We start from the raw sequence: 27,147 nt of genomic DNA on the forward strand, positions 1-27,147 counted from the left end.
TGTTATTTCCAGTGTTTTTGATTCGTGCCAGTAATGCCGGGGTGAGATGGTATCTCATTGTGGTTTTAATTTGCATTTCTCTAATGGCTAGTGATCATGAGCATTTCCTCATGTGTCTGTTGCCATTTAATGTCTTCTTTGGTGAAGTGTCTGTTCATTTCCTTTGCCCATTTTTCAATAGGATTATTTGCCTTTTTGTTGTACAGGTGTTGGATTTTCTTGTAGATTATGGTGGAGAATCATTCTTAACAGTTCTTTACTCATCATCCCCACATCCAGTTCATCATCAAGCTTAACAGAAAATAACATCCCTCTCCATATATAGTCCTGAATTACTTGAGTAATAAATACATACAGGATTCAGATAAGAATAAAATGATTACCTTTATTAATGGTAAAACTGAATTGTGATATATGGCTTACAGTAAGGCAAAAACATTGCTCCCAAGTCTAGCCCTGGTCACCTCGTAGAAGAGTTGAGTAAGCCATGTCCAGGATCAACAGCGGCCCACAACTTCATGCAGAAGACCAACCAGAGGCAATCTGCACCTGAGCAGTACCTCAGTGACCTTACTTCTCTCTAGAAGAGGAATATGGCACAATGTTATTCAGATTTTTACTATTTCAAGAATGAAATAACTCAGTCTATGCTTACCTGGAGGTAGCCAAACTGCAAAGTTTAGAGCCAGCTATCAAGTTTAGAGAGCATACAGTCTTCCACAAGACCGTTCTCGCTTCTGACACCAACTGCAAGTACAGGGAGTTCACAAAGCCACCTTCAGTTTTGATAATTCACTATAAAGACTCATAGAATTAACTATAAGTTATTATACACACAGTAGTGGTTTATTACAGGGAATAGATTCAAATTAAAATTAGCCAAAGGAAGAAACACACAAGGCAGTCTAGGGGTGTTCCAAATGCTAATGTTCCGTTGTCCTTTCTCATGGAGTAAACTTATTAACCTCCCAGTATCCATGTGTGAAGATACACATGGGGAGTTTTGCCAACCAAGGAGTTCACCCTAGCCTCCGTGCTTAGAGTTTTTATTGGGGCTCCATTACATATGCAGGAGTCCCTGGTTGGTGTAAACAGTTAAGCACTCAACTACTAACTGAAAGTTTGGTGGCTCGAACCCACCCAGAGGGGCCTCCAAAGAAAAGTCTGGTGATCTGCTTTTGAAAAGTCACAGCCTTGAAAAATCTATGGAGTGCAGTTCTACTCTGCAACACATGGGTTCACCATGAGTTGGAATCTACTGGCTTTTTAAATTTTTTTTTTTAATTTTTGGTTTATTACGTAGTCGTGATTGATTGATGGATTACCCACATGGTTGACCTTAGAATCCAGGTCAACTGATATTCTGACCCAAAGCTACCAACCATCACATGGTTGGTCTTTCTGGCTGACCACAGTCCTCAACCTATGATGATCAGATGTAGCCTGCCCCACGCTTAGATAAGGTGTGTTCAGTTTCCAACCTAAAGAAAGATATTAAGTTAACTGCCAGAAGCCTCCCAGAATCTTCTCAGAAGGACAAAGACCAGATCTGTCTCTGGGAAATGCCAAATTCTTTACCACAAACCACTCATAGGGAGAAACTCATGAGAAGGAAGAGGCAACAAAATCTTCCTCAAAACTACCACAAGAGTTTGGAATTTACTGTTTTGGGGTCTATGGCAAGAATATGGGAAGGAAAGATTGGTTTGTTCTTTATTCTTACTAGACTCTAGTTCCTATTACACACTTGCCTTAACAATGGTATAATATAAATTAGTTAGTAAAGCCAATCCTTATTGTCAAACCAGTGAGTCAAATCAGACTTATTGTGTCAGAAAAACTCTCACTTTTCTATTCACTTGACCATATTAATATGCATTTTGGAAACTACTTTTTAAAAAAACAGAAATATATTCTAAATGCATCTTTCAAGACACTTTTAGAGAAGTTGAGTTTAAATTATGGCAGTTGTAATATGTATATTTTATCCACTTTTATAAGCCTATAGAAAAGTTCTCATTCCTTAATTCGAAATAATGTGTAGCTAAAATTATATTTTATATGAAGGAAGAAATAAGATAGAAGGCATTGTATCATTATAGGAATTTTTATTAATATAATTAACTCTGGTTTGCAAATAGAATTAACATGTGTTTAAGGAATAAGTAAATGGCAACACATAAAAATTTAGAAACTATTCCATTAATTTTGATAAATATCATAATTAGATTTTTCTCTTTTCTTGAAAAAGAAAGCTATATATTTCTAAAAGCTAATTGATTCAGTAGCTAGGGTACAATTTTATTCTTTTTACTATTGGAGGTTGAAAATAAACATTAGAAAAGGTAACTAAAAAGAAGATTGCATATAGTATAAATATTTCATGATGACTGATAAAATAGGCTTTAATTAATTTATTGAAAAACGCAAGCTAAATTATAAATGAATTATGTAATATTTGTATCTGCATGCTTTATTCGGTGCAAGTTGAAAAATTTGGAAGTCCTAGAAATTTCTCAGTACATGTGAAAGTTACAGTATCATTAAGGTGATTTTTGTTTCTAACCACTGACACATCCTAGCAATGAGCGTTGAGAATAACTGAAAAAGATCGCCTACAACTAGATCATGAAAAAATTTTCTCATCTCATTTCTCATCAAATCTCTCTTTGCTTTTATGACACTCTCCCTCTGGATCTTAGAGTCTAGATCAAAACATTCTTTGACAATAAGGAGGGTGTAAAAGAAGTGAGGTCATTAAATTAAAACTGTCATTACTTTCACCACCCACATTCAGCTATACAATTGACTTCAGAACATCCTACAAGAGCAAACTTCTCCATTTCTAACGCCCTGCTTCATGCTTAAAGGGAAATACACAAGGCAGCACATATAAAGTGTGTATTTCTGGTGACTTGATTAATTATTAAAGGTGGCTTCTCTAAAAATAATTATTTTAAAAAGTCCCCTTGACACGATGGAGTATTTTACACCCTGAGGCATAGGGAGTTTTCAGTGGATGAGGTATAGGCCTTCCTTTCGTAATAAAGAAGAGCTAATATGGAAAGGGAGCCCAGGTGGTGCCGTGGTTAAGAGCAATGGCTGCTAACCAAAAGGTCAGCAGTTTGAGTTCACCAGCTGCTCCTTGGAAACCATATGGGGCAGTTCTACTCTGTCCTATAGGGTCCTTGTGAATCGGAATCAACTCAACAGCAGTGGGTTATTTTTTTATTTTTTATTTTTGGTTTTAATATGGAAAGGAAAAAAAAGAAAACAGTTGCTGTGGAGTAAACTGTTGGGGTCAATTCATGGTGACCCCACGAGTGTCAAAGTAGGACTGTGCTCTGTAGGGTTTTCAGTGGCTGATATTTTTCAGAAGCAGATCATTGGGCCATTCTTCTGAGGCACCTCTGGGTGGACTCCAACCTCCAGCCTTTTGGTTAGAAGCCAAATGTTTGTACCACCCAAGGACTTTGTGGAAAGCAAAGTGGAATTTGTATGGTGGCAGAAAACAATACATACCTACCACTACTACATACTCTTGGGAAAATCTTGGGGTTTGAAGATTTCCAACCTAGACTGTCTCTCAAGGTTGTAGCTCATTCAGGACATGTGAGGTAACTTAATCCCACTGAGAGCAAGCTCTCTTTCTAAAAGGCACAGAGGATTTATAGAACATGTGAGATTATCACAGCCTGAACTAATTATCTTCAACTTTTTATATATACAAGCAAAACCCCAACATTACAGCAGTTACCCCAAACAAATTATGTTCCTAGAAGCTAGGGCATAGTTTAATCCAGACGCACATCTTTATGGCCACGTAAAATTCATAGCAGAATTTCCAGTCTCATCACAATGCCAGGCAGGCTGTGCTGGTGATCCAGAGGGCAGAGGGAGTATCAAAAGGACAAGTGTGGTCCTCTCTTAAATACGTATCGTGGGAAAACTACTCATGCATGAGGTCTCTTCACTACCAGTGACATTTTAAAAAGTCCTGCCTTCTTGCAAAGTTTAGAAATTAGCCAGGATGGCAGTCACAGTTGTGGGGCTTACCTGGACTCCAGTTGTCCACATCTCGCCTTTAAAATCTCTTCATTTTTGTTGCCCTTTGAGCAGGTTCCTCCACATTTTAAGCATGCAGCTCTCCACGCACAGCTTATAAACTTGTATTTTCTCTAACTCTGCTCTTTTCTGTCTCCATCCACATCAAGTTCCTAAGAAAATTTTAGCTCTGCACCCAGTGGGAATTATTACTGCCTCTTGATAGTGTCAGCTGACTCATACTCAGGAGATTCCAGACCTAAATATGCTGTTTAAATTCCTCAAGCCCATCCTTTAGGCCTCAGTTAAGAATATCATGTCTTCTACTATGTGCTCTTCCTGCAAACATTGTCTTTCCTCAACTTTTGAATTTTCCATGTCTCGAGATACTCATTTTATTTTAATGTCAGCATTCCTTCTTATTCTTTGCTATTCTACTTCTCCTTCAAGGCAACATCAACTGTGATTTTAATTTCCTTCTTAAATTGTTCCTTTGATGCCTCTGTGATATTTGGAGCTCGTTTCAAAGGCTTTTTCTTTCTTCTTTATTTTCTGGACAAGTTTTTTTTTTCCACAAATACTCCTCTAGATTTTGCTTTGTGGGTCCTCACTACTAAAAGATACAAAGTCAATGAATTCTGGGTCTAATAGAACCATCCATCATTCAAATTCACCTTTACCTACTGAGCTGGATAGTCCCACGCATTAGAATTTCTCCCATACACCCAACATCTCTTATGGACCTGCAGATGACTTACTGTTCTCCTAGCTGGTTTCCTTTTGGCTAATGATGCCACCTCCGTCTTGTAATTTCCCTTAGATTTTTCCCCTCTACTTCCTGCTCAGTCGTGTTTGTTAGGGGATGGTAATGGCTGTATATTTACCTATGACAAACACACTCACCTTGTAAACTCACCTAATAAAGCTTTAAGTGTTTCATGTCATCCCTATATGCCTAGCTCAAATCTGTCTAAATATTATGTAACTTCTTAGTTTCACTGATTGGTTCTTGGGTGGTGCAAACAGTTAACATGCGCGGCAGCTACCTGAAAGCTTAGGGGTTCAAGTCCACCCAGAGGCATCTCTGAAGATAGGCATAGAAATTGTTGTTAGTTTGTTATGTTGTTAGGTGCCCTTGAGTCAGTTCTGACTCATAGCTATGCTATGTATAACAACTAAACATTGCCGGCTCCTGCGCCGTCCTTAGAATGTTTCTATGCTTGAGCCCATTGTTCCAGTCACTGTCAATCCATCTCATTGAAGGTCTTCCTCTTTTTCGCTGACCCTCTACTTTACCAAGCATTAAGTCCTTCTCCAGGGACTGATCCCTCCTGATAACATGTATAAAGTATGTGAGACAAAGTCTCACCATCCTGGCTTCTAAGGAGCATTCTGGCTGTACTTCTTCCAAGACACATTTGTTCGTTCTTCTGGCAGTCGATGGTATATTCAATATTCTTCACCAACACCATAATTCAAAGTCATCAATTCTTCTTCAGTCTTTCTTATTCACCGTCCAGCTTTCACATGCATATGAAGTGATTGAAAACACCAAGGCTTCGGTCAGGCGCACCTTAGTCCTCAAAGTGACATCTTTGCTTTAAAAAGGTCTTTTGCAGCCGATTTGCCCAATGCAATGATTTCTTGACTGCTGCTTCCAAGAGTGTTGATTGTGGATCCAAGTAAAACGAATTCCTTGACAACTTCAGTCTTTTCTCCGTTTATCATGATGTTGCTTATTGGTCCAGTTGTGAGCATTTTTGTTTTCTTTATGTTGAGGTGTAATCTACACTGAAGGCTGTGGTCTTTGATCTTCATCAATAAGTACTTCAAGTCCTCTTCACTTTCAGCAAGCAAGGTTATGTCATCTGCATGTCTCAGCTTGTTAATGAGTCTTCCTCCAATCCTGATGCCCCATTCTTCTTTATATAGTCCAGCTTCTTGGATTATTTACTTAGCATACAGATTGAATAAGTATGGAGAAAGGATACAACCCTGATGCACACCTTTTCTGACTTTGAACCACACATATCACCTTGTTCTGTTCAAAGACTGCCTCTTGGTCTATGTGCAGGTTCCTCATGAGCACAATTTAGTGTTCTGGAATTCCCATTCTTCGCAATGTTATCCATAATTTGTTGTGATCCATTCAGTTGAATGCTTTTGCGTAGTCAATAAAACACAGGTAAACATCGTTCTGGTAGTCTCTGCTTTCAGCCAGGATCCATCTGACATCAGCAATGATATCCCTCATTCCGTGTTCTCTTCTGAATCCAGCTTGAAATTCTGGCAGTTCCCTGTCATTGTACTGCTACTGGAAGTAACAGCAGAGTTAATTTTCCAACCATATCCAATCCTTACTTGTAATGTAGCTTTTAAAACAAAAACAAACAAAAATTTACTTATTATTTATATTTTAAAAATTCCTAAAGGGAATATTATGTCCTTCTTCTCAATACAGGGAAAGGATGGAGCTGCTGCCCAGAGAATTGGGTCATGTCTAATACCAGCTGCTACTTTATTTCTTCTGAATTGAATAATTGGACTGAGAGTGAGAAGAACTGTGCTGGGATGGGAGCTCATCTGCTGGTGATCAACGCTGAGGAGGAGCAGGTACCTTCTAACGGACCATGAAGCAGGAGCCCTGCCTGGGGTTTGTTCATCTGTTGGCTGAGAGGGGGTTTTATTGTTCTGGGATGTTGGTGCTGCTGCAGAAGGCTTTTAGGAAAGTGAATAGGAGAGGTTCCTAAGCCTGTACATTCTATATCTTCTTGCTGCTGTAATAAAACCTCCTCCACTCAAAGAAATTGTGCCATTTACAATGTAACATGTGAGTGTTGAGTGGAAGGAAGAGAAAATTTCAGTCTGATATATCAGTTTGTTCTTTCAACATGTAAATTTCTTATATATCAGTCACTACTTAACAAAGAAGGGGTATTAAGTAGAATAGAGAAATAAAGTTGAATCTTGAGAATCACAATCAACATTCAGAAATGAAGTTAAAGCATTTCTGAAGTTATGTAAGAAAAATGATTAAATCTGTGAACGTTGTCTCATGAACAACTTTGAAGAATATCATTTCTTAGAGAAGGAAAGTGAGTATGAGATTAGAGTTCAGTCTGATCATGGTTAGAACTCTATTCCATGGGTTCATAAGTGATGTATTTGGTCCTGCCCTGCTCAGCCACAGAAGTCCTGTGATCATGGTCAGGGGCCATGTGGCTTTCCCTGGTTTCTATTCTTTTCTTCTTTTCTCTCTAAGACCATACAACCTAAGTACTCTACAGTCTGTGAGTCCTTTCTTTTCTTCTCTCAGCTATTAATAACTCAGAAGCTGGACAGGAAAGTTGCTTACTATGTGGGGCTGTCAGACTCAGAAGGAACTCACCAGTGACAATGGGTAGAGCAGTCACCATACAACAAAAGTGTCACGTGAGTATAGCATTCAATAAAAGAATCCTGAATCCTGCACCATACTGTGCCATTCCAGCTCTCAGCTACTAAACAACAAACAATAACAAAGTAATACTTAAAAAAAAAAAAAGTTGTATTGGACACTGAAGTCTGTACTTTTAACCACATTTATATCGCTAAATACAAGAAAAAATTCATGTCGTATAAGATCATAATTAATAAGATTTAATATTTGTCCTAAAGCAAAAATACTGAATTTTGATGATATTATAATTCTTATTTATGTAGTTTTTAGAGAACTTTAAAGTACTTTAGAATACATTACCACTTTTGATCCTCATACCAATTGTGTGTCATACTTGTGGATAGTACTCAATCCCCATTTTTTAGGTAGGAAACTGGAAGCTCAGCAAAGATGAAGTAGCAGATGCAGAGATCTTGACTAGTTCTCCAGACTTCAATAGCAGTGTGTAAAGAACAAACTGTATTGATACTTGGGACCAGAGGGAAATCTTTTCATCACTGAAGGAAGCCCTATGGGATTGGTGGAGCCCTGGTTGTGTAGTGGTTAAGACCTTGGCTGCTAACCAAAAGGTTGTCAGTTTGAATCCCGCAGCCACTCCTTAGAAACTCTATGGGGCAGTTCTACTCTGTCCTACAGGGTCACTATAAGTCGGAATCAACTAGAGGGCAAGGGGTTTGGTTTTTTGTTTTTGTTTTTTAATGGGATTGGCAGCCCCACTGGAACAGGACAGAAGGATGTACAAGCAGACGGGAGCCTCTGGGATTCCTGATGGGAGGATGTTTAATGCGGCCTGAGTTGCTTAAAGTGGCAGAATACTGGGTGATGTGGGTGCAATTTTCAAGGGAAATGTCAGTGACACAGATGGAGGAGAAGCTGCTTAAACTTGAGGGTTTTACAAAAGGAGGCAGCATGAGAAGTGGGGGAAGGAATGATTGGACGTATCTGACCTGGACACCACACTGTTCAACCCAGCTCCTTCAGTCTCTCTTTTCAAAGTACATTTGAAGAAATAGCCTCATCCTTTTTCTCTTTTTCAAATTCTGGCATCCTAGCGAACCCAATGATTATAATGAGCTTCGTGTTTTCATAATTTTTCTTAATGGAAACTGGGGCTGGACTGACATCCCTTGTGATGGAATTCAAAAGTCAATCTGTGAGATGATGAAGATCTACTTATGAGTGGAACATTCTCCATGAATATGTGGTTGGATTGGCATTCACCATGAAAGGATTAACTTACTCTTTTCATTTTTATGGAAGTGTTGTGTAAGGGACGTCCATAGAATTTTTCAGTAAGCTGCCATCTCTTCCATTTATGGTGGAATCAGTTCATACAGTTATTTATTCACGAAGTGAACATTGATTGAGAATTTTCTATGAGCCAGAGATTTTACTGGAGAGTCCTTTTGCAGACACATGGAGGGAGCATGAGACTTCTCTCCTAATTTCTGTCTGACTGCTAATGGGTTAGGTACTGACATCAGTATTTGATGTGGCTCCTCCCATGTCTGGATTTTTCTCTTTATGGCCTGCCCAAAATAGTTTTCCATCTCTCTTAGATAGATTCATTTCTCTTAGCTGAAAGCATACTATGTAGCAGCAAGAATACAGGACACATCTATAGAAGGAAAGGTTCTAGCTTTAGCCTAGTAAATTATTTATGTTCAGTCTTAGGCTGGCAGATATTTCTTTGCTTTATAGAAACTATGCATTTCTGTGTATGGAAACTATGCATTTCTGTGTGTGGATTGTCACTCAGAATGGCCTCTGGTTCGATTTTATTCCTCTTTTTACTAAAGTTCCTACAGAACTTCTACTACAATAAAAAATATGTATTTATAATGCAGCTTATAATTCATTGCTGTAGCCTGGTGATTAACACTGATTATGATAAAAATTGTTCCATCCATGGTTTTACTTGTAATAGATTTTCCCAGTGTGACCTGAGATTATGCCCTGATCATCTTGAGGCAATTGAGTCATTTCATTTCTTCAGCCATGCATTTCCTGACTATACATTTATTAGGATAGGTTATTTTAGCAGTTTGAGCTCAACCACTGTATGCAGAATTCACAGGTTTAAGGCTCAGGGAACAACGGATACACAATTCCTCTCACTTGTCCATCTACATGAGAAGTTTTAAACCTTGCTTGCACATGATGTTCACAATCCTAGGGAGCTTTTAAAAAAGATCTCATACCTAGCATCTGTTATGTTTTCAAGTTCTTCTAAATTGACACTCTCTGTTCTACATCTTCAGTAGAAGGGGTACCAAATTAAAAAAAGAAAAAGAAAAAAGTCTCTCCTATGGAATATCAATTTATGCATGAGCTCAGACCTATGGGGTAGACACCTTCCCAACAGATGTGAAGGGACTACATTTGGTAACTGTATTTGTTTCCTGTTGCCGCTGTAACAAATTACCACAAATGTAAAACTTAAAAGAAAGAAGAAAAAGTGGCTTAAAACAACACAAATTTACTTTCTTACAGTTAGGGAGGACAAAAGAAATCAGTTTCACTAGGCTAAATTCAAGGTGTCAGCAGGGCTGGTTCCTTCCAGAGGCTCTAGGGAAGAATCCATTTTCTTGTCTTTTTTTAGCTTCTAGCAGCCACCTGTATTTTTTTTGCTGTGGCCTTTTCCTCCATCTTCAAAGTATATCATTCCAATCTCTGCTTCTGTCATCACATCTCTTCTAACTATGACTCTTTCTGTAACTCTCTCAAAAGGACCATTGTAATTACATTGGACCCACCTTGGATAATCCAGGATAATCTTACCATCTCAAAATGCTGAATTTAAGCACATCTGTAAAGTCCCTTTTGCTGTATAAAGTAACATTCACAGATTCTGGGGATTAGAATGTGGGCATATTTGAGGGTAGAATTCTTACCTTCCATGTGGAAGACCTTGGTTTGATTCCTGCAAGTGAAAGCTTGCATGTTGCTGATGCTGAACAGGTTCCAGCAGAACTTCCAGGCTAAAACAAGAAAGGCCTGGTGATCTACTCTGAAAAACTAGAGTGTCAGAGTAGAACTGTGCTCCACAGAGTTTTCAATGGCTGATTTTTAAGAAGTAGGTCACCAGGTCTTTCTTTTGAGGTGTGTCTGGGTGAACTAGAACCTCCAAAGTTTTGGTTAACAGCTGAGCCTGTATAACTATTTATACCATCCAGGGACTCAGCCTGTATAAGTATTTATACCATCCAGGGACTCTACACCAGACCTACTGAATTGCATTTTAACAAGATCCCCCATGGGATCTGAATGTACAGGCAATCCCCAGATTACAAACAAATTATGTTCCTAAATCTTTCTGTAAGCCAAGTTTGTACATAAGTCAGAAGTTAGGTAAGGTTCGTATCTAATGCCAGTTAGTCAAATGTTTGTCTTAGTATATAGTATATAGTGTGTCTTTCTATGCATAAAAACCTTTAAAGAAACTCTTCTATCTTTAACATAATAGTACAGTAATAATAATGTTTTAATGTGCATCACAAAGTAGCACCCGTTTGTTATTACGAACCATTGTACGTACCTTGAATTTTTAATATAATAGGCTTTATGGGGTTGGTTTGTAACTATGGGTTGTATGTAAGTCAGACTTTGGTAGCCTGGAGACTCTATATATCAAAGTGGACATGATTGTCCCCTTTTTATAGATGAAGAAAGGAAGACACAGTTAAGAAACTTGTCTAAAGTCACACAATGAGTAAACTGTGGAGCCCAGGTTGGAGTCCAGACAGAATGACTCCAAAACTCTTATCTTAACCACTGTTTCATTGAAACACAGGGATAAAATAAGAAGCAGAAAGCAGTGGAGACATTTCTCGCAGGGAGCCCCTAACTGCAGTTAAATAATGTTGAACCCAAGAGTGCAGGCAAATAGTAGGCATGTGGAGATGAGGGAAAGAAATGGAGGGCCAAAACTGAGAGGGACACCAGTGATCTGCCTCCCTGCCTGTTCCTAAAGAGGTTGGTAAAGAGGTTTCAAAAACTGACAAAATTCACACACACTGAGGATTATTAATTGTATCATGCCCATGAGGCCCCAAACCAGGAACTGAAGTACTGGTGTCCACAGAGGCCATGTTCTGAGGTAACTAATGCGGAAATGGGACTACTGTTCCACAAACACTAGGAATACCTTGGCACCATCAGGTCTATTGCCCTTTCCTCTGAAGCCATCCACACTCTTCATCACCCAATAGTCCCAAAGCAGCTGTGCTGAAAATCTCAATGAGAAGGAAAACCTCAGGGTTACAATAGTAGTGTTGGGAATGCAGATATGGTATAATGGGGATAACTCAAGGTCATTGAACCGAAATATTTTTCTAAAGACAGTTTAAAACCTGTGCCCATATACCATTTCCCGCTAAAAAGGACCAAGGATCCTTGGAGAAATGGCTGGTTCTAGGTCTAGGGCAGGGTAAGTATAAGGTGAGCCTGAAATAACTTCTTACACCAGAAAGCAACGATGTGTTCAAACACTAATGGCAATATGTCATAAGGACATAAAAGCCAAATTTGGGGTTTTTTTGAGCATCAGGAAGAATAATGATAGTGATAGCTTATAAAACATGACAAAAAAAAGAATCTATATATTAATTTAAAAAATTTAATAAAAGATTCTGTAGTGATATTTTTCTTAAAAGGGTAAGAGGTGGGGAGGTGTTCCTCATTACAGAAGAAAGCCAGCTGAAAAATATAGGAGTTCCAGATTTAGAAAAAAGGAGCCTGAGTGACGCAAGGGGTTTGCAATCTGCTGCTAACCTAACGGTTGGGAGTTCAAACCCACCTGGCAGCTCCACAAAAGAAAACCCTGACAAATTGCTTCCATACAGATTACAAGCAAGAAAACTCTTTGGAGCACAGTTCTACTTTGTAACACGTGGGGTCTCCATGAGTCGGGCGACTGGACGGGCAGCTAACAACAATAGAATAAGAAAATTACCATTTTGCAACAAACAATGTAACTGACTTAGGCAAAAGTCATCAATTGAATGAAAGGTTGTTGGGAAACAATATTCATGTGGTCTTAAAGTCTCACCTCACAGGCCACTAATACAAAGTAGGTGTGACCTTAATCCTGTGAGCAAATGTATTACCATCAGTAATGGGACATACTAGCTTCAAATGTTTCCTGATGCAATGCAATAGGATTACAGACATGATTTGTGTGGTGTTCTTGCCTAGGTTTAACCTAAAAGTAATCTTGAGGAATGTAATCCAACTAATCCAGATGGTGGAACATTCATGAGGAAAAGGAAGATTAGAGAAAAGAAATAACTTGTGTAGGATTAACAATTAAACTGCAGAGCCCAGGTTAGAATCTAAGCAATCTGACTCTAGAGCACTTGCTCTTACCCACTGTCCTAAGTGGAACACAGTGACAGGAAACATCAAGGAGTCCTATGGCCTAGATTCCATAACTGTCAATGTCGTGAAAAACAGTCAATCAATAAATGCAGAAAGACTGTTCTAGTTTAAAGGAACATTAAATACTGATTCTTAGATGTTGGATTTAAAAAAAAAAAAAAGCTGTAAAGGAGATTACTGTGTATTAGATTACATTATTAAAAACCCATTGCTATCGAGTCAGTTCCGACTCATAGCGACCCTACAGGACAGAGTAGAACTGCCCCATAGAGTTTCCAAGGAGCACCTGGTGGATTTGAACCTCTGAACTTTTGGTTAGTAGCTGTAGCACTTAACCACTAAGCCATCAGGGTTTTTCTACATTATTATATAAATGTTTAATTCATTAGGAATTATGCTATAGTGTTTATAAAGGAGAATGTCCTTTTGGAAGATACATACTAAGGTATTTAGGGGTAAATTACATGATGTCTGTATCTTTAAAAGAGAAAGCAAATGCAGCCAAATGTTGACAATTGGTGAAGCTAGGTGAAGGATATATGGATGTTTGTTGTATTCTCTTTCGATTGTTACATAAGTTTGAGATTTTTCAAATGAATATTAGTAGGAGAAAAAAAAAGAAACCAAGCACTGTAAACATTAGACGACAATTTGTAAAGGAAGGGACTGTGATGCAAGTGTCTAACTTCATAGAGTAGAAAGCTCTCACTGGCCCCTAAATGTAAGAGGCAAGCAAGTGCTTATGGAGATTAAAAAAAAAAGTCTAAAAGTTTCAAGGATGATATATTAGTTTCCCAGGGCTGCTGTAATAAAGTACCACAAACTGGGTGGCTTAAAACATCAGAAATTTATTTTCACTGTTTCGGAGGCTAGAAGTACAAAATCAAGGTGTCAGTAGAGTTGGTTCCTTCTGCAAGCTCTGAGAATCTGTTTCATGCCTCTCCTGGCTTCTGATGCCAGCCAGTGATTGTTGGTGTTTCTTGGCTTACAGCTGCATCAGCCCAATTTTTCCTCCATGGTCACGTGGCCATCTCTTTTCCTCTTTTATAAGGAGACCATTCAAATTGGATTAGGACCCACCCTACTCCAGTATGATCTCATGTTAACCGACCGCATTTTCAAAGGCCCTATTTCCAAACAAAGTCACATTCACAGGTACTGGGGGTTAGGACTTTTGAGGGACACAACTCAATCCATAACAGATAAGTAAAGTTATCACCTCTGACTTCTCCCAAGGAGTATGAATTTCTATCTTGCTGTTGTGGCCAAAGATCTCCAAAAGCTTAAAGTAACTCAGATCTGTCCATTACACTGGGAAAAGTTTAATTAGAAAAAGCAGCTCCAGGGCTGGGGCTCTTTATGCTTCACATGAACTATTCAGTAAAATTTGGGCTGGCAGGCAGTATGGCTTCCTAGCAACTACAAATGTGTGAATGTAGGCATAAAATGATGGCAGATTAAATATGTTGTATATATGCTGGTGCAGGTCACTGTGAATAACATGATCCCTGTAGTGAGTTAAAACATTAACTGTTACAAGTTTTAACTTCTGAGAAATAGAACTGGCAAGGGGAAGAGAAGTTTACACTCTTCCATTGTTAGTTTAGTTCCTTATTTTTACATGAACATGTACTGTCTTTATAATAAAAAAAAAAAGTTTTGAAAAACTAGTGATTTCTCTTACAGCATAAGTCAAGTAAAAACAAAAGTTTTAAAAAGAATAAACATACCTACAAGAAAAATCTTTTGCATTCTAACAATTTAAGCTTCCACAGAAGGAGGTGGTTTTTAAATCCTAGTTACCTATTTAGAGACAGACAAATGAAGTATGGCCAAATGAGTAATAGAATGTCTAACATCACCATTCACTAAACAGAATGGGCCTGACAGATACAGCACCTCTACTTCCCTAATAAGAAACACAGCCACAATACTGTGTGGCAAGTGACACAACTGGGAAAGTACTGGATCCCATGAGACTGTGTGGCAGAGACACACAGCACAGGCTTGTGGGGTCAGGGAGGGGAAAGGAGGGAAAGGTAAGCAATTTAGGAAAAGGAACAGCATGTTCAAAGTCCTAGAGATGAAAGAATGAATCCATGGGAAATGTAGCATGAAACAGGAGAGACTTCTATTTAGGATTTCAGTGTCTACCCTGAGGGCTAATTGGACCAGTGAGAGGTTGTTTAAAGCAGATCTAAAAAGAGGCCTAAGGCTAGAATGGAGGCAGCTGGGGAGGCTTGTTCCAGAGATCCAGGCTATGTATTATCATGGCCAGAACACAGGCAGCCCTCACCTATATATTCAAAATTACTGAGACTGCTACTTTTTAAATCCGGAAGATAGAAGACATACATTTATTTCTGGGCCTTCCTAAAACCTCTCCAGAATGATAGAAGAAATAAAATCATAAACTTACAAGGATAAAGATAACTAGAGAGAAATCAGCAGATGAGAAATATTAACCAAGTTCTGGAAGCTGGAAAGCAGTTAGATAACTGTTAACTGACATGCTAACCCAGAGAAGACTAAAAACGGCCTGGGGGGAGGGGAATAACCGACACAAAATACATCATTTTGGTTAAAGAATTCCAGATAACTGCTAGAATTTGAGGTACTAAAAACCACAGGTTGAAAATATAAATAGGCAAAGGAATATAATCTCTTTATAATATTCTATAAATAGGAATTGATAAAAATTTCTTTAACATGATAAAGTATGTCCATCTTAGCCCAGGAGTGCAAGGTGGAGGATGAGAACAGAAAGATCAATAACAAAAACAGCTAGACTTCACCAAGCTGCTCCCTTCGAGCAAGGGAGAATGAAGAGAACAGGATACAAGCAAAAGATTAGTCCAAAGGACTAATGGACCACAGCTACCAAGGCCTCCACCAGACTGAGTCCAGTACAGCTAGATGGTGCCCGGCTACCACCAACGACTGCTCTGACCAGGATCACAACACAGGGCTCTGGACAGAGCTGGAGAAGGATGTAGAACAAAATTCTAACACACAAAAAAAAGACCAGATTTACTGGCCTAAAGGAGACTGGAGAAACCCCGAAAGTATGGCCCCCAGACAGCCTTTTAGCTCAGTGGTGAAGCCACTTCCGAGCTTCACTGTTCAGCCGGAGATTGGACAGCCCCATAAAACTAAACAGGACTAATGAGGCACAGCAGTCCAGGGACAAGGGATAGAAGGCAGAAGGGGACAGGAAAGCTGGTGATAGGGAACCCAAGGTTGAGTAAGGATAGTGTTGATGTGTTGTGAGGTTAACCATTCATATGGCAACATGTGTACTAACTGTTTAATGAGAAACTATTTTGTTCTGTAAACCTTCATCTAAAGTGAGAATAGCAGCACAATCGGAAGAGCGTAGTTGATGTCACTGAACTGTGCATGTAGAAATTTTTGAAATGGTGTATCTTTGGCTATGTATATTTTCACCAAAAAAAAAAAAAGGTCGAGAAGGGAGAGGGTTGACATGTCGTGGGGTTGTTAACCAATGTCATAAAACAATATGTGTACTACTGTTTAATGAGAAACTATTTCTTCTGTAAACCTTCACTTGAAGTGCAATTAAAAAAAAAAGATGCTCCCTTCACCTCTACCCCACCAACCCACTCAACCAGTGGACTGCACCTAACATATTCCAGCAGATTTATTGTCTGAACTTAACTGAAGAAAAGTGAGAGACACCCAACTGAAAAGACAGGTACTATTATTATCGACTTTTTACAGATGAGAAAACTGAGGCACTCAGCTTAAGTGATTTGCCCAGTGTCACACAACTAGTAAGCAGCAGAGGCCAGGGTAGAAGCCAAGCAAACTCTCTTTGCGGCCTATGTTCTTGACCATTACTGAATACTGCCCTATAAAACAAATACCAAATTTGTTTGTTTTTTTTAATATGGAAAGGATAAATAATACTCAGTAGAAATGTGTCATCAAAGAACAGAACAAAATTATGACAAAACTTTGGAACATCTAGGACCCATATCTATTAAGAAATCAGAAATGCATGAACCAAGTGAAGAGACTCCAAAAAGCAAAGGAGGAAATTAAATGTGAGCCTGCAAAACAGTAAAGCTGAAAAAATGTGGGAGGCCCAAGAAGCTACTATGAAATATAGAGAAGACAAGCAAAGGCAAACCAAAATACACATAATTGGACTCCTCAAATTAAGCAAAATAATGGAACAGAACAATTCTGAAGATTTAATTCAAGAAAAATTACTAAAAGAAATTGAAACACTACAACATGTTCCCAAAGGAAATGACCCAGAATGGTCAAAACAGAGCTATCATAACAATATTAATGGTCTTCAAAAATAAAGAAAACTTTGAGCAGTCAGGCAAAAAATATAGACACTTAGACAATACAAACAAACAAACCAAACCCAGTACCATTGAGTTGATTCCAACTCATAGCGACCCTATAGGACAGAGTAGAACTGCCCCCACAAGGTTTCTAAGGAGTAGCTGGTGGATTTGAGCTGCCAACCTTTTGCTCTTAATGACTGCACCACCAGGGCTCCAATATAGGCACTAAGGAGAGAGGAGAAAAAGTAGGCTGGCCTCAGATCTCATTAAGATTCGACATTATAAAACATTAGAGCAACACAATATCCTTGAGGAAAGGGAGTGTTTGACAAGCAATCATTCAAGAATGAAGGGAACAGTTTTGGAAGTGCAGGAACTCAAGGCAAGTGGGAACCAATCATGAAGAAATCCCTAGAGAATAAACTTCAGCCCGCAGGGAAGAAACTGGGGAAACTGCAGCAAAAGAAAAGACAATGAACATTAAATGTATTTAACCACAGGGGGAAGAAAAGACTTTAAAAAAAAGGGCAGATCTTAGAAACAAAGAAAGACTTCATCTTGCTTGTTTTGGACGCATCATAAGGAAAGACCATTTGTTAGAACAGACATTTTGTTTGGAAAAGTAGATGGTCAGCAAAAATGAGAGAAACCCTCCTTGAGATGGATTGATACAATAACTTCAACAACCGACTGAAACATACCAACAGTTGTGAGGCTAGCACAGGACCAAGTGATGTTTCATTTGGTTATACATAAAGTTTCCATGAGTTGGAATCTTACTCAATGGCAACTAACAACAAAAACTTGGAGAACAGGCTGACTACAGCATGAAACACTCTAATTTACTATTCAAAAAAAAAAAGGGCAGATAGGAGAAACAGAACAGATTGTAAATGTTAAATAATCTTACAGTGTAGAAATGATAAATAAAAAATGGAGGGAGAAAAGGGAAAAGATGATAGGAGCTAGAATAAGTTAACTGTTTCATATGTACCACGGACTTAAAAGATAGTCTCAACCTGACAAATACACTCAAACATTAATTATTTAGATTATCAATACAAAGCTGAACATCACCTTAATTTAATTGACTCATATTAAGAGGTAGAGGAGACTGAAGGGTATGGGGAGAGGGGAAGAAACAATCATTGTTCACAGTAGGAAAATGAGTACTAAAGAAATAGTACTAAAGGTATTAAATAAGGTTTATATTATAAAGAAAACCATTAGGAATATGAAACTTCCTGAATTCCTGAAGAATTACACATATACACAGACCTATACACACACTTCCCTCACATGTCTGTCAGTTTGTGGTACTGTAGGGGTTTGTGTGTTGCTGCGATGCTGGAAGCTATGCCACCAGTATTCAGATACCAGCAGGATCACCCATGGCAGACAGGTTTCAGCTGAGCTTCCAGACTAAGACAGACTAGGAAGAAGGACCCGGCAGTCTACTTCTGAAAAGAATTAGCTAGTGAAAACCTTATGAATAGCAGCAGAGCATTGTCTGATATAGTACCAGAAGATGAGCCTCCCAGGTTTGCAGGCACTTGGAAAGACAACTGAGGAAGAGCTGCCTCCTCAAAGTAGGGTTGACCTTCATGACATGGATGGAGTCAAGCTTTCAGGACCTTCATTTGCTGATGTGGCAAGACTCAAAATGAGAAGAAACAGCTGTAAATATCCATTAATAATCAGAACACGGAATGTATGAAGTATGAATCTAGGAAAATTGGAAATCATCAAAAATGAAATGGAACACATAAACATCGATATCCTAGGTATTAATGAACTGAAATGGGCTGGTATTGCCCATTTTGAATCGGACAATCATATGGTTTACTATGCCAGGAATGACAATGTGAAGAGGAATGACATTACGTTCATGGTCAAAAAGAACATTTCAAGATCTATCCTGAAATACAATGCTGTCAGTGATAGGATAATATCCATACACCTACAATAAAGACCGGTTACTACAACTGTTATTCAAATTTACGCACCAACCACTAAGGCCAAAAATGAAGAAACTGAAGATTGTTACCAGCTTCTGCAGTCTGAAATTGATCAAACATGCAATCAGGATGCATTGATAATTACTGGTGATTGGAATGTGAAAGTTGAAAACAAGAAGGATCGGTAGTTGGAAAATATGACCTTGGTGACAGAAACGATGCTGGAGATTGTATGATTGAGTTTTGCAAGATCAATGACTTCTTCACTGCAAATACCTTTTTTCACCAGAATAAATGGTAACTATACACGTGGACCTTGCCAGATGGAATACACAGGAATCAAATCGACTAAATTTGTGGAAAGAGGTGATGGAAAAGCTCAATTTCATCAGTCAGAACAAGGCTGGGGGCCAACTGAGGAATAGACCATCAATTGCTCATATGCAAGTTCAAGTTGAAACTGAAGAAAATTAGAATTAGTGTAAGAGGGCCAAAGTATGACCTTGAGTATATCCCACCTGAATTTAGAGACCATCTCAAGAATAGATTTGATGCGTTGAACACTAATGACCATAGACCAGAGGAGTTGTGGAATGACCTCAAGGACATCATACATGAAGAAAGCAAGAGGTCATTAAAAAGACAGAAAAGAAAGAAAAGATCAAAATGGATGTCAGAAGAGATTCTGAAACTTGCCATTGAACGTCAAGTAGCTAAAGCAAAAGGAAGAAATGATGAAGTAAAAGAACTGAACAGAAGATTTCAAAGGGCAGCTCAAGAAGACAAAGTAAAGTATTATAATGACATGTGAAAAGAGCTGGAGATAGAAAATCAAAAGGGAAGAACACTCTCAGCATTTCTCAAGCTGAAAGAACGGAAGAAGTAATTCAAGCCTCGAGTTGCAATAATGAAGGATTCTATGGGGAAAATATTGAACGATGCAGGAAGCCTCAAAAGAAGATGGAAGGAACACACAGTCATTATACCAAAAGGAACTGGTCGATGTTCAACCATTTCAAGAGGTAGCATATGATCAGGAACCTAGGGTACTGAAGGAAAAAGTCCAAGCTGCACTGAAGGCATTGCTGAAAAACAAGGCTCCAGGAATTGACGAATATCCATTGAGATGTTTCAACAGACGGATGCAGTGCTGGAAGTGCTCACTCGTCTATATATAAAGACATTTGGAAGACAGCTACCTGGCCAACTGACTGGAGGAGACCCATATTTATGCCTATTCCCAAGAAAGGTGATCTAACCGAATGCAGAAATTATCAAACAATATCATTAATATCACATGCAAGTAAAATTTTGTGAAGATCATTCAAAAGCCTCTGCAGCAGTATGTTGACAGGGAACTGCCAGAAATTTAGGCCAGATTCAGAAGAGGATATGGAACCAGGGATATCATTGCTGATGTCAGATGGATCCTGGCTGAAAGCAGAGAATACCAGAAAGATGTTTACCTGTCCTTACTGACTATGCAAAGGTCTTCAACTGTTTGGATCATAACAAGTTATGGATAACATTGTGAAGAATGGGAAATCCAGAACACTTAATTGTGCTCATGAGGAACCTGTACATGTATCAAGAGGCAGTTGTTTGGACACAACAAAGGGATACTGCATGGGTTTAAAGTCAGGAAAGGTGTGTGTCAGTGTTGTATCCTGTCACCGTACCTATTCAACCTGTATGCTGAGCAAATGATCTGAGAAGCTGGACTGTATGAAGAAGAACAGGGCATCAGGACTGGAGGAAAACTCATTAACAACCTGCGTTATGCAGATGACACAGCCTTGCTTGCTGAAAGTGAAGAGGACTTGAAGCACTTATTGATGAAGATCAAGGACCACAGCCTTCGGTATGGATTACACTTTGTCATGGATTGAACTGTGTCCCCCAAAAATATCTGTCAATTTGGCTAGGTCATGATTCCCAGTATTGTATGATTGTCTACCATTTTGTCATCTGATGTGATTTCCCCATGTGTTGTAAATTCTATCACAATGATGTAATAAGATGAATTAGCGGCAGTTATATTGATGAGATCTACAAGATTACATAGTATCTGAAGCCAATCTCTTTTGAGACATAAAAGAGAAAATTGAGCAGAGATACATGGGAACCTCATACCCCAAGAAAGCAGAGCCGTGAGCAAAGCGTATGCTTTGGACCTGAGGTTCCTGGGCAGAGAAGCTCCCAGACCAAGGGAAGATTGATAACACAGATCTTCCTCCAGAGCCGACAGAGAAAGCATCCCTTGGAGCTGATGCCCTGAATTTGGACTTCTAACCTACTGGACTGTGAAAGAATAAACTTCTCCTTTGTTAAAGCCGTCTGTCTCGGTCATCTAGTGCTGCTATAACAGAAATACCACAAGTGGATGGCTTTAACAAAGAGAAGTTTATTTCCTCACAGTAAAGTAGGCTAGAAGTCCAAATTCAGGGCATCAGCTCCAGGGGAAGGCATTATCTCTCTGTCAGCCTTCTTCTCATCAGCGTTCACCTAGACTTCTCTGTGCAGGGACTCCAGGTCAGAAGGATGCGCTCTGCTCCTGGCACAGCGTTCTTGATGGTATGAGGTCCCCCATCTCTCTGCTCACTTCTTTCTTTTATATCTCAAGAGATTGCCTCAGGACACCATCCAATCTTGTAGATTGAGTCCTGCCTTACTAACACAACTGCCACACATCCTCCCTCATTAACATCATAGAGGCAGGATTTACAACATATGGGAAAATCACACAATACCAGGAATCATGGCCCAGCCAAATTGATACACACATTTTTTGGGGGACATAATTTAACCCATGACACCATCCACTTGTGGTATTTCTGTTAGAGCAGCACTAAATGACTAAGATACACCTCAACATAAAGAAAACAAAAATCCTCACAACTGGATCAATAAGCACCATCATGATAAATGGAGAAAGGATTGAAGTTGTCAAGGATTTCATTTTACTTGGTCCACAATCAACACCCATGGAAGCAGCATGAAGAAATAAAAAGATGCATTGCCTTGGGCAAATCTGCTGCAAAAGTCTTCTTTAAAGTGTTGAAAAGCAAAGATGTCATCTTGAAGACGAAGTTGCACCTGGCTCAAGCCATGGTATTTTCAATCGCCTCATATGCATGTGAAAGTTGGACAATGAATAATGAAGACCAAAGAAGAATTGACTCCTCTGAATTGTGGTGTTGGCAAAGAATATTGAATATACCGTGGGCTGCCAAAGAACGAACAAATCTGTCTTGGAAGAAGTACAACCAGAATGCTCCTTAGAAGCAAGTATGGAGAGACTACATCTTACATACTTTGGACATGTTGTCAGGAGGGATCAGTCTCCGGAGAAGGACATCATGCTTGGTAAAGTAGAGGGTCAGAGAAAAAGAGGAAGACCCTCAATAAGATGGATTGACACAGCAGCTGCAACAATGGGCTCAGAGTAAAAACGACTGTGAGCATGGTGCAGGACTGGGAAGTGTTTCTTTCTATGTTACACTGGGTCGCTATGAGCCAGAACTGACTCGATGGCACCTAACAACAACAACATACACACACATAAGGAGCCCTAGTGGCGCAGTGGTTAAGTGCTCGGCTGCTAAACAAACGATGGGTGGTTCAAACCCACCAGTTTCTCTCAGGAAAAAGATTTGGCAGTTTGCTTCTGTAAAGATCATAACCTTGGCAACTCTATTGGGCAGTTTTACTTTGTCCTGTAGGGTTGCTATGAGTCAGAATCGACTCGACAGTAACAAGTTTGGCATGGGTTTTTGCTATACACACACATATACATATATGTATACACTTAAGTGAAAAGATAATAAAAACTAAGGACATACATTGCTGACATATGATGAAACGTAAATAAGTTAAACTCACTCAATTAAAAGAAAAATTTTTAGATTGAAATACATAACAAAACTCAGTTCTGTGTTACAGAGAAGAGTCACACATAAAACAGAGTGATTCAGAAAGGTTAAAAATATAAATAGCAAAGAAATACAATCTCTTCATAATATTCTACAGAAAGGAATTGATACAAATTTCCTTAACATAATAAAATATAGCCATATTAACCCAAAGCGAACATGCAAGACAAGGATTCCCATAGCTCAATCAGTATTTAACATAGTACCAGATACTCTAGCCAATGTGGTTAAACAAGGTGATGAAGTAAAATGTACAAAATAGAGAGGAATTTTATACCAGAGGAGTGACTCCCTGCTAGGAATTTTATTTGACTCTGGGAAACCAATGTTTCAACTTAATTATTAACGTCCTTGATAAACGAGCCTGGATTTACCCCCTACCAGGACGCTGGTTTGGGGTTCATGTTCAAAACACTACGTTAGAAGCAATTTAGAATTTCAGTGATCACTTTAGGGAAATGAGTTTCCATCTGCTTTTTTTCCTTCCATTTTAGAAAAATGAGTTCCCATGTGCATTGTCTTTTCTTTCCTCTGGGGAACTTTGAAGCTAAGGCTTTGTCAATGTATCTGAAAGGTGTACTAAATGAATTGTTTATTTAATTGACATAACACGGGCTTAAAGAGGAACTATTATTCTCAGCAGCTTCTCTGAGTCTTCTAGTGCTTCTGTAACAGAAATACCATAAGCGGATGGCTTTAATAAAGAAAAATTTATTCTCTCACAGTCTAGCAGGTTAGAAGTCTGAATTCAGGGTGCCAGCTCCAGGGGAAGTCTTCATTTTTCTGTTGGCTCTGGGGAAAGGTCCTTGTCGTCAATCTTCCCCTTGTCTAGGAGCTTCTCAGTGCAGGGACTCCAGGTCCAAAGGATGCACTATGCTCCCAGTGTTTCTTTCTTGGCGTATGAGGTCTCCCTCTGTCTCTGCTCACATCTCTCTTTTATATCTCAAAAGAAATTGGCTTAAGACACAATCTGATCTTGTAGATTGAGTCCTGCCTCATCAATATAACTGCCACTAATCCTATCTCATCAACATCATAGAGACAGGATTTCTAACACATAGGAAAATCACATCAGGTGACAAAATGGGGGACAATCACACAATATTGAGAATCATGGCCTAGCCAAGTTGACAAATATTTTTGGGGGACACAATTTAATCTATGACACTGCTTATCTAAAGGATCCTATAAAGCATGCAAAGACAGGGTTATGAAAATATAATAATTTCCTACTTCCATATGATACTATTAGATCATATTTCTTCATATAAGTACTTACTCTGATTAGTTTAATGGTAAATAAGTGCTTATAAGTTTAGTAGTCCTAATACTCCCAGGAATTAATAGAAGTGATTTTGATCTAACAAAGGCTTTTATGTTTTGTTCTATGCCAATCTTATAAGCAGTTTCTTAAAAAAAAGGCAAAATCTTCATAAGCAACTTAGGCTAGATATTATATGAAATGTGTTTTATTTAGGGAAAAAATAGAAACTTTATCCTGAAAAGAAATTGGTTCCTGAAAAATTACAGTGTCTTTTGTCTTTCAGATTACTTAGGCCATCCCAGACATATGCAAACGAACTGAGATTGTAAAACTTTTCTTGACAATGAAGCTAGAGGGGCCCTGGTGGTGAAAGGGGTTAAGAGCCATTGCTGCTAACCAAAAGGTTGGCAGTTTGAATCCATCAGCCACTCCTTGGAAACCCTATAGGGCAGTTCTAATCTGTCCTAGAAGGAATTGACTCATCCGGAATGGGTTTGGTTTTTTTTATTTATGAGGCAGGAAGGGGTTGGGAGTAGAATCTGGCCTCCATGGCCTAACCTTCAGGGCTGCAACTTGCCTCTGCAGCCCCAGGAGAACCACTTTGAAAACAATTCAGTGGTCTTTTTTCCTGGTGATTTTTCAAAATTTTGGAATTCATTTTGTAGTAGTTTTTTTTTTTTTAATTTCAAGTACTGTAGTTCAAAACTTAAGTGGTGTTTAAAAACAGCAACAGAACTATTTTTTGTTGTTGTTGTTGTCATAATTAACTGTATAATGTAAACCTAATTATTTTATGGTTTAAAATGTTTGCATATTTGCTTTAATTATGCCGCTAATTTTTTTTTAAAGAATTTCTGAGATTTTGTTTATTAAAGCAGCTATTATGCGGTGACTTGCCTATATCATGAATTATTTAAGATTTTTATGGTTTTTTTATTAGAATTTATTTCAGATGTTTTGTTCATGATACTATCCTTCAGGCTTATGTGCTTATCAATGACATAACCCCAGAGGAGTGAGGGAAAATAACATGTAGCCAGTTATATTCAGGAACAACTACTGTAAATGATGAACACGTTAAGAAACCTCCAGTATTTGCTACTTGCCTATCTTAATTTAGTTACAATTGGTAGACTTTCCTACATGAATTTTGGCAAAGTCCCTGTCTTAGTTATCTAGTGCTGCTATAACAGAAATACCACGAGTGGATGGCTTTAACAAACAGAAATTTATTTTCTCACAGTCTAGTAGGCTAGAAGTCCAAATTCAGGGCAACAGCTCCAGTGGATGGCTTTCTCTCTCTGTCAGCTCTGGAGGAAGCTCTGGAGGAAGGTCCTTGTCATCAATCTTCCCTTGGTCTAGGAGCTTCTCTGTGCAGGAACCTCAGGCCCAAAGGGTGCACTCTGCTCCCGACACAGCTTTCTTGGTGGTACAGGTCCCCGTGTTTCTCTGCTCACTTTTATATCTCAAAAGGGACTGATTTAAGATACTATCTAATTTTGTAGATCTCATCCATATAACTGCCACTAATCCATCTCATTACATCATAGTGATAGGATTTACAACACATAGGGAAATCACATCAGATGACAAAATGGTAGACAATCATACAATACCAAGTTGACAGATATTTTGGGGGGACTCAATTCAATCCATGACAGTCCCCATCATTTAAAAGGCAGAATAACTTGGCGCGTATCTTTGAAGATGCTGGGTGTCTACTACTACCATCTTATCTCCCCACCCCACACCACAAAAGCAGCACACAGCCATATATAGGATATAATTTTCTAAGGACTGTTTTTTCACATTGGGCAAAGCAGGCGTAAATTATGGTTATTTAGTCTTTCATTTTTCTATAACTGATTTTCAATACAATACACAATGTATATGTTGAGTAACCAAGAATGATGCTGCTCCTGACAAGTCTATGTTAAGTGTTTACATTTTATACCTGCAGAATTATTTCTCTGTAACTGAATTGTTCCTGAGTAAAATGTTGTTAAAGTCTCATTATCTCTGAAATACATTGTCTGTCACTGGGCACTTTTTGTTATCTTTGCAACAGAAGGGATTTAACATTGTGAACTGAGAAATGCATACTTAAGTCAGTGGCCAGGTTCTGGGCAGAAAGCCCATTGAAATAATTGACCAACAGGAGTGAGAGCAGGTACAAGCTCAGCATGTGACACCTGAAGTTTCGCTTGGCGTGAAATCACGTATTGACTGCAAATGTTAATGGGCAATATTTAAGGTTAAAATACATCAGCCTTTTCATATGGTTTGAAATAGCAAATTTGTTTTTGATGGTTTAAAGCCATGATTTCCAGCTTCTTTTGAAGTTGTCAGTCTTTTTATCCACCCCTTTCCTACTCAAACAACACGGTGCATTTATTTTTCTAGGCCAATTAGAGGTTTGAGACTATAACACCTCTTGAGTTGAGAAACAGGATTGGATTCATGATTTTAGCAAAAATTTGAGCATGAGAGACTGCCAGCAAACTTGGCGCTCTAGGCAGAAGCACCACGCCATCCCAAGATCCGAAAAACTAAGCCAGACAGAGAAAACAGCAATCCTGAAATCCTAAACATCAAATGAAGAGATAAAGAACTCAGCCAAGCACCAAATAGAATAAGAAACTGACAGACAACTGAGAGCTAGGAGACATACATGGAGAGGTTCCCTATCAGCTAATGCAGCATGGATCTTCCATCTAGGACTCCTATCAGAGACCAGCAAATAGGGAGTACAAGAAAACAGCTTCATGGAGCTTCCGGCAGGAGACAGAACAACGATATACTCTTTCCC

At 38.8% G+C, this 27,147-nt stretch overlaps 1 protein-coding gene across 4 annotated transcripts in view; it reads left to right on the top strand.

Moving 5' to 3' along the window:
• The window catches only part of LOC111822611 (C-type lectin domain family 4 member C-like), a 31,710-nt gene extending 4,805 nt beyond the window's left edge, over positions 1–26,905 (top strand). For 2 of the 4 annotated variants that reach the window (XR_002825750.1, XR_002825749.1), the window contains one exon: positions 6,506–10,507. Coding sequence is in view for 2 of the 4 variants with exons in the window: in XM_023741541.1 (XP_023597309.1) it covers positions 6,506–6,657; positions 7,361–7,438 (230 nt within the window). In the remaining 2 variants the exon portion in view is untranslated. Of the gene's footprint in view, positions 1–6,505; positions 10,508–26,741 lie in introns of those variants that run through there. The other 2 variants (XM_023741541.1, XM_023741540.1) reach the window with 2 other exon arrangements.
• The last annotated feature ends 242 nt before the right edge of the window (positions 26,906–27,147 follow it).

This window comes from Trichechus manatus, unplaced genomic scaffold, assembly GCF_000243295.1.
Source record: "Trichechus manatus latirostris isolate Lorelei unplaced genomic scaffold, TriManLat1.0 scaffold00182, whole genome shotgun sequence".
Classification (NCBI taxonomy): domain Eukaryota; kingdom Metazoa; phylum Chordata; class Mammalia; order Sirenia; family Trichechidae; genus Trichechus; species Trichechus manatus.